This window comes from Epinephelus lanceolatus, chromosome 15 (genome assembly GCF_041903045.1).
Source record: "Epinephelus lanceolatus isolate andai-2023 chromosome 15, ASM4190304v1, whole genome shotgun sequence".
NCBI classification, from domain to species: Eukaryota; Metazoa; Chordata; class Actinopteri; order Perciformes; family Serranidae; genus Epinephelus; species Epinephelus lanceolatus.
Window position 1 is genome coordinate 34700386 of NC_135748.1, and position 8412 is coordinate 34708797.

The 8412-nt window shown below is 41.0% G+C and overlaps 1 protein-coding gene across 7 annotated transcripts in view; it reads left to right on the forward strand.

The window, feature by feature from the left end:
• Positions 1-6809, forward strand: part of map4k5 (mitogen-activated protein kinase kinase kinase kinase 5) — a 44269-nt gene extending 37460 nt beyond the window's left edge. For all 7 annotated transcript variants that reach the window (XM_078175236.1, XM_078175237.1, XM_078175238.1 and 4 more), the window contains 6 exons: positions 238-415; positions 929-997; positions 1105-1197; positions 1436-1506; positions 3042-3097; positions 5768-6809. In XM_078175236.1, coding sequence (XP_078031362.1) covers positions 238-415; positions 929-997; positions 1105-1197; positions 1436-1506; positions 3042-3097; positions 5768-5855 — 555 coding nt within the window. In that variant the 3' untranslated portion in view covers positions 5856-6809. The remainder of the gene's footprint in view (positions 1-237; positions 416-928; positions 998-1104; positions 1198-1435; positions 1507-3041; positions 3098-5767) is intronic.
• The last annotated feature ends 1603 nt before the right edge of the window (positions 6810-8412 follow it).

The window sequence follows — 8412 nt, forward strand, 5'->3', positions numbered from 1 at the left end:
GTTGGGAAACTGTGCTTTTATAGCTGCGTTCAAAGACGTTTCCATGGACACAGTGAATAAACAAGGCTGCACAGACACCGTGAAAAGCAAATTATATAACTTTTCCAAGTGATTCTACATATTTTTATTCATATGTCAATTATGAAATATCTACAAAGAAGTGTAGGAACCCTCATCATTAAACATCAGCACAGCATTGACACCAACCTCCATGTTTTCTCTCTCTCCCTGCGGCAGCACTTTGACTTCCCTCTTCCCAGCCCACTGAAGGTGTTTGAGATGCTGGTGGTCCCGGAGCAGGAGTATCCTCTGGTGTGCGTGGCCATCAGCCAGGGCACCGAGCCGAGCCAGGTGGTCCGCTTTGAGACCATCAACCTCAACTCCTGCTCCTCCTGGTTCACAGAGATGGGAACAAGTAAGTCCAACACGTGCTTGGATGTAAAGAGGAATACTATAATATCAATAATAAGGCATATCATGTTTTGTGGAGACCTGGTGGAATGGACGTTTTCTGGAGAAACAAATCTGTCTATGTCCAATGCAGCACATCTTTGTGGATTCAACATTGGTATCATGTGAGATACAGCATCCTCTTCAAGGGCTTTTGTGAAGTTTTGAACGACCAGGGACAGCATGTGATAAAAGGCTGTCTGTTTACTTTCACATATTGAGACCTAACATACTGTGCTACTGCTTCCTCTGCACATGAACAGCAGTTTAGAAGAAAAATTCAGTAGTGAGGTGAAACAGGCTGGTGAAAAGTGTGGTTACTAAACTACAGTATTTAATAATAAAATAACTAATACAGTAATGGAGAACTAATTTACATGAAACAATTGAAGATGTTATGAGTTATCACAAATAAACGGTACATTGCCGAGGATGTTGGGGAACATGATTGGTAATCTTTGAGCTTTCCTTCCCACAGCTCATCAGCAAGTGGACGCAATCCATGTCACCCAGCTGGAGAGAGACACAGTGTTGGTGTGTTTGGACCGTAAGTTTCTCTTTTCATCAGCTACAACTTGTTGTTTTATAGTCCAGATGTAGGTATCAATGTTCTGTGACATTATTCTCACAGCCTCTTATTGTTTCTCTCCCCAGAAAATTTGAAGATTGTTAATCTCCAGGGCCGACTGAAGTCCAACAAGAAGCTGGCATCTGAGCTCAGCTTCGACTTCTGCATCGGATCTGTTGGTAAGCTTCTCTCAATTCTCTCAAGGGAAATATATAAAAACTCCCAGCATGACGAGCTGGCAAGTGTACAGTAGGAGCTGGCTGTATATCCAGCAAGCTTGTTTGTTACATCTACAAAAGGGCTTTTTGTGAAGTCAAAATGAATTGCATTGTTCCTCTTAATCAAGTTGGCAGTCTTTCAGTGGCTACCTTGACCGTTGTGCACTTACACACGGCCTTTTCCTTTGTCTTCTGACAGTGTGCCTTCAGGACAGCGTTCTGGCCTTCTGGAAACACGGCATGCAGGGAAAGAGCTTCAAGTCTAATGAGGTAAAATATCTCATGACCATGACAGCTGGGTGGCTGTGACATTGATGCACAAATTCACAAAGTTAATTTTGATAAAGTACTTTGGAGTTGTTCAAGTAAAGATACCTATCGACTCAGAAAACTCACCATTAAATCAATATTCATACTATAATATAGGTGTCACTTTTCATGGGTTCTCGGTGACTGCAGAGTAGAAACTCTTGTTTGTCACTTCCCTGCAGTGAACACAGGCTTGTTTGTTCAGTACATGAACAAACACCTCCGGCTCTTGTCAACAAAGACCCTGAGTGCTGGCAGTTCATATGCATGGCTACATGCTGTAGGTGATCCCAGGAGATTAGACCTCAGGTGGAGCAACACAAGGTGTCTTTGTTTCGGGCCGAGGTAATGAATTTGTCCTCCTTTCACGGAGGGATTCCATGTTAACCTGATCACGAGTTGCGCTCAGCAGCAGAATAAAAGTTCAAGAGATCGCGGGGAGGTGAAGCATTCTGTTTTTATGAAAAGTGATACAGCGATAGGGGCCACGCTTTTGAAAGCTCGCCGTGTCAGACGTGGCCCCGTGGCACTCAGATGAAACAGAAGGTCTGTTTGCCGAGTCTGCACCCAGCCCAGCTTGACAGTTCTCCACAGTAAGGATTTTTGAAATGTCAGCGGCCATGCAAAATTCATGCTCAATCATAAACGAAACCCGTCACACAACAGGGAGCAGCACTAAATAATTCAGCCTTTGTCTCGTTATGATTCCTCTCAAAAGCGGAGGCATTCAAGGGGGGCAGGCTTATTGATCCGTGTTTGCTCCGGTGGGTGCTTCTCTGAACACCCGAGACCTTGTTCTCGTTTAGACTTAAACAGATCAGATCTCTCCCGAGGCCAAGGACTTACACCTAGCAGGTGTCACACGTCGACTATCTCGCATCTGTCGACAAGTTTTCATGACATGTCAACACGTGAGAGTGTGTTTTGAAGGGGCCCCAGTCTTTTACACTGCAAAGTGTCAGGCTACATCTTGTGACTAGAACAGGAGAGCGACAGAACGGTACACAGTTACACAGAGTCCCTAGAGACAGACCCACAGAGTCACCTACAGACTGTTAAAAAACATATAGACATCTTGTTGTTAAAGGTACAATAAGTGATCCACATGTAAACAGTCACCCTGCCACCAAAATTCAAACACTGCATGGGAACCGCAAATTGATTGACAGGTGTGTCAGTACGCAGACAAAATTACAGTTAATTAATAGTAATGTTTTGTGAGTATAGAAGTCAAACGTGTTGGCTGCAATTTAAAATGTGCAGAGCGAGTTAATGTAACATACAAGATTGATCAAAGTGTATTGTCTCTGCACAGCTCAAGACAGGAGCCGCCCATGCTAAATATTTTTATGTATGGGTTTGTGAACTCTAAGGGGCTCTGGTGAATCCATCCTATAAAATTCATGTGTTTCAAAGCTCTCACTGCACCACCAGTACTTCAGATAAACAGAAAACCAGCTGTCAGTTAAAGTCACTTGTGTGTCTTTGCTCCCCAGGTGACCCAGGAGATCTGTGATCCAAGCAGAGTCTTCCGCCTCCTCGGATCTGACAGGTTGGTACAGAGATATTTCCATCTTTAGCTACATCAGTGCAGATGAGTGATCAAACACACCGAGTGGAGGAGCACGTACAACAAAAATCCCAGAGGCCTTAGAAAACACATCACCTCATAAAAACAAACAGGCTCTCACTCTATCTTTCCTCACTTATCCTGTTTGTTTGTGTTGTTAAAAATACTACTGTGGGGATAGTTTATCAGCCCCATGACCATAATACCAGACTGGTGTTATGGCTGTCCTCCCTCAGGTCTTATTACCTGGAAACCAGCAAACAGCCTGCTCCCCTTCTGTGCTGTGAGGCCACAGCTCTCATCTCCTGCTGCCTCTGCTACATCTCTCACTGTGCTGCTGGTCTCACCTGCCTCTTATCTAATTTCAGCGTAACTCAAAACAACTTTCTTCATCTGTCTGTTCTTAGATTATATTTTCTGTACTTTCTGATTTTTCTTCTGATGACTCTAAACCCTGCTGCCCCTGAATGCCCCCCTGACATTACCCTTGGATGCCCTTTTGACTCTGTTTCATGTTTGTTGCTTCATATGCTCTGATGGCTGAGACATGAAAGCTGAGTGAAATGTTAGACACCTCACTAACGGTCATAAAGGTGTTATGTTAAATAGTTATTTTTAGATATGTCAATAAATAATTTTGTCACTATTTATCTAGAAAATGTCAAAAACAAGTGAGAAATGCTCATCCTTAGTTCATCAGAGCCCAAAGTGATGTCTTGAAATTGCTTCAAAACCCAAAGAAAAACTAGCCTGTGACGAAAGACTTTGGCCAATCATGTCGATTTCAGAGAGATGGTGTTACTGCTTACTCTGCAAAGCAACCCAAAAAAAGGAGGACAGACTTATCACTTAGAGTCTAAAAGAGAGTCCGACAACTAACGATATAAAACGCATCAGTATCGGCAAAATGTTTCAGAGATGCAGAGAAAATGTTGCTAACAGTTTGGCCTCCTGCTAAACTCAAGTTCAGCTAATTCACGTTGATGTTTATATAACTTCCGTTAGCTAGAGCCTGGAATCAGTTTGTCATCTCAAAGGGCTTTACAGGACAATGATTCTCATAGAATCGCCACTACATAACAACATCGGGATCACAGTTATGATCAGGATGATTGAAATGAATGACTAGTATTCGTACAGGTTCATGTGTGAAGTGCATGCACACACCTGTGTTCATCTGGTGGGAGGGGCTTAAGACAGAGAGGGGAGACCTGCAAAAGGAGGGCTGTACTTTCAAATTCTGCCATTTATTTTGCATTTTATATAAAACTGCCTACCCCAGCTTTAATCTATTCATGATACAAAACAGAAAAACTGTAAAGCCTCACATTTGAGAAACCAAGGCCCCCTAATGTTTGGTAACTAAACGGCTCAAATGAAGTAACGACTATTCAGATAGTTGTTTCAGACTGATGTCATCACAGTTGGTTTCAGCTGCAGACACAGCAAGGTTTGATTTAGCTCCACACACACACAAACACACACACACACACACACACACACACACACAATAGCTTACAGAGAGCCTGCTCAGTGAGGGAGGCTCTCCCAGTGCTCCTGATGAAGCCGCCCTGCCTGTGGCACCGGAGCGAGGCCTCTCTCTGCCCAGCCCCCCATGTTTTATTCACCGCTGCCTGGGCACTGCCAGCCTGGTTTGAGTGTCTCTCCATGCCTCTGTAATTTCATCTGATGGAACGGACAGTATGGACTGTAGCTTCCCTGCTCATCTGTCACCACCACATGGCATCTGAAGATGCACCTACTGACGTCCTGATCTGACTGTGACGGATACATCAGGACGCTAAATGTGCCGTTTACTATAAACTGGTAGTGCACTCTCCCCCCTGAGTGTATCGATACCACTAACATGATGCTTTGAGTTTTGTCATTAATGCATTAGCAGGAGTTTTTAGCTCTGATACATTAACCTCAGTGTTTTCCAACATTTTCTCAATTTTCAATGCCATTGTTTTCCATTCCTTCACATACAAAGTTAGCTAACCAAAAAAATAGCACCGACTTCCACCACACAGACACGAGTGGTATCAATCATCTCATCTAACGCTCAGTAAGACAGCAAATAAATGTTAAAAGATTACTTCATGTAGAAATAGACAAGTTGTTTTGATTTCACTTCCAACCACTAATCAAAATACTGGTGGTTCGATCCCCGGCTCCTCCAGTCCACATGTCAAAGTATCCTTGGCCAAGATACTGAACCCCAAATTGCTCCCAGTGGCTGTTCCATCAGTGTGTGAGTCCATTTATCATTTACCATTTACTTTCCAACGTCTGTACAATGGGTAGCAGGATGCAAGTTTAGCTGGTGCTCATTTTTCTCCACTTTTTCCTAGATGTTAACTGATGTTTACATTTAAATACATCAGCCAGTTTACAGACTGGTGAGTCAATTTCCACATACCGATGAGTGACTTGCAGCCACATGCGACCACCGTCCAATACCAAACCACAAAAAGCACCACTTGCAGATTTGCAAAATAGAAATAAGAGCAGGATTTCAGTTTTAAAGTTGCCAGATTGACATGAAACTTTTTTATTACAGCTTCGGTTTAACGTTCTCCAGGTACCATAAGCAGCATCCTCCTGTATTTCTGTGTGATGCTCTAACCGTGTTGTCTTCTTCTTTTGCAGGGTGGTGGTTTTGGAGAGCCGACCCACAGACAACCCCACGGCCCTGAGCAACCTCTACATCTTAGCAGGTCACGAGAACAGTTACTGAGCCTCTCCTCGGAGAAAAGCGGTCAACATGCCTCAGTATTTGGGAGAAAACTCCAGACTCTCACCTGTGCAGGGAAGCGTCTGGTTTAAAACAGTTATTGGGAGCTTTTGTTACTGATCACGGAACGGACAGGTCAGTGATAAGAGGAGCCTCATCAGCGTGGATTCATGAGTAGCCTTACATCAGTTTACTGTAGCTCCGCTCATCACAAACTGTCAACGAGCAGACAGTGGAGAAACAATAAAAGCTCAGATGAACATTGTTACTTAGAATTTTCTCACTCTTCTGTACTGTGGACTGAGTTACAAGTTATCTAGAGGTATTATTGACGAAAGTGCCATTAAGATTCACAAGAATTTGTGATTGTATTAGCGAAACAGTGGGAGATTTATTGTGTTATTATCGTCTGTAACATGTCGCTCATAATCACCGCCAGAGGCAAACGCTTGTCGGCTTGAGAGGAGATTTTACCAACTCTGTAGTCAAACTAATAGCTCAGTTTAAACAGAAACCCACGAGCATTGTGGGTTATTTAAGCAATATTTATTAACCTCCTGATAAGTGATAGGGTATGTTTGATTTACAGACCGTGTTAGCAGACAGTGACAGAGCGGTCCTGCTGTGTAAGGATTAACTACCTAGTGAACAGCTCCTGAGCAGCTTTGGGTTATTTTTACTGCTAATGTAATATAGTCGCTTCTCTCCTGCTCTGCTGCGTTTTTAGAAGTTGGATATAATGTACATTGTTTTTCCTCTTTACCTTCCTCTTTTATAGACCTTTTACTTCTCATTATTTGCACCATGTAAGCACTTTTGTACATTTTTTTATTTAAAATAAAATGACAAAATGAGGGACGATGCTAGGTTTTTGTTAACATCTTTGCATTCCCCTTCGCAAAATGTTTAATGTATGCTGGGTTTTTTTTTGTAATAAAAAAAAAGCTGTTGTTAACAAGATGACACAAACGGACTGGGGTTTATTTTTGTGTTGTTTTGTGAGACTGATGTGATGTAACAGAGCGGATGATGAGTTACTCTTCGCTGATGATGAGTCTCTGATGGGAGGAACGGGGGAATATGGGTGAGTATTAGTTTCCATTATTTTCCTGTTTAGTCTGTCACTTCTTGTGTCTTCTCCCACCCACGCTAATTAGTCTCACTGCGACAGGAAAACACGTCAGAGTTAAATTTTCCTCTTGTGGAATGATGTCAGATTTGGATGCTCTGATCGTCACCAAAAAAACCACGACTCTAAAGAGCAAGAAATTAATCCTAGAATGATAAAACTAATTTACTACAAATAAAAGTGATTCAGGTTTTCATAGGACAGGAGCATCAGTGAGATCAGACTGGGCTGTTTATCTGTGTGGATGTTTTCCCACTTGTTTACCTGCCTCTTTATTTTTAAACTGATCTGTGACTCTGACTGTCAGGTGTGAAAATCTACAAATCAACATAAAAACCCATAGGAGCCTCTTTTCCTTTTTTCCCCTGTGGAGGTGGAGTCAGTCAGCTGTTCCTATGGGAACTGGAGAGGAAAGGGGCGAAATGTGTCAAGTGGAGTCGGTGGATGATACCGGAAGTGAGATGATGTCACCTTCAAAATAAGATGTAATGAGAATGTGCTCAACTTCTCCCCTTTGTGCTTTGACTTTATAACAACGCCCCCCAGCTATCCTAAATTGTAAAGACCAATTAAATAACAAATGAATACTACCAGTTTTGCTCTTTGATAGATGATCAGAAGGTTATATTGTTTATACAAGTCTGTACTTTTATTTCTTCTTTCATTACCCCTTTTTCTTGGAGTTAGTCTCTACATCTGTATTCTGTGAAGGATTGCACAAAAAGAGGAAAATATACAACAGGCAATGATGTTACATATTTCAAAAACTGTACTCGTGATTTAAAGGGAGCAGACAAAAACAATGAATGCTAAAGGGTAGGTGTAATAAGCTAAGGCTTTAGCCTATATGTTTTCTGTCCTGTTTTGTTTTTGTGTTTACCTTTTGTTTTTTATGTTAATTAAATAATTAACTTCATGTTTATTTATTGTCTATTTGTATATCTATATCAGTATATTTATCTACCAGTAAATGACTAAGCTAAGCTAAACTAAGCTAAGTTAAATTAAGCTAAACTAAACTAAACTAACTTGAACTAAAATAAGCTAATCTAAGATAAGCTAAACTAAATGAAGCTAAACTAAACTAAACCAAGCTAAAATAAGATAATCCAAGATAAACTAATCTACACAAAGGTAAGCTAAATTAAGCTAAACTAAACTAAATTAAGCTAACTCAAACTAAGATAAGCTAAACTAAATGAAGCTAAACTAAGATAAACCAAGCTAAAATAAGATAATGTAAAATAAAATAATCTATACTAAACTAAACTAAGATAAGCTAAACTAAACTAAAGGAAACTAAACTAAGTTAACCTAAACTAAGATGAGCTAATCTAAGATAAGATAAACTTATCTAAACTAATCTAAACAAAGCTAAGCTAAAGTAAGCTAAACTAAACTAAAATTATGAAAATGAATAATGAATGAACA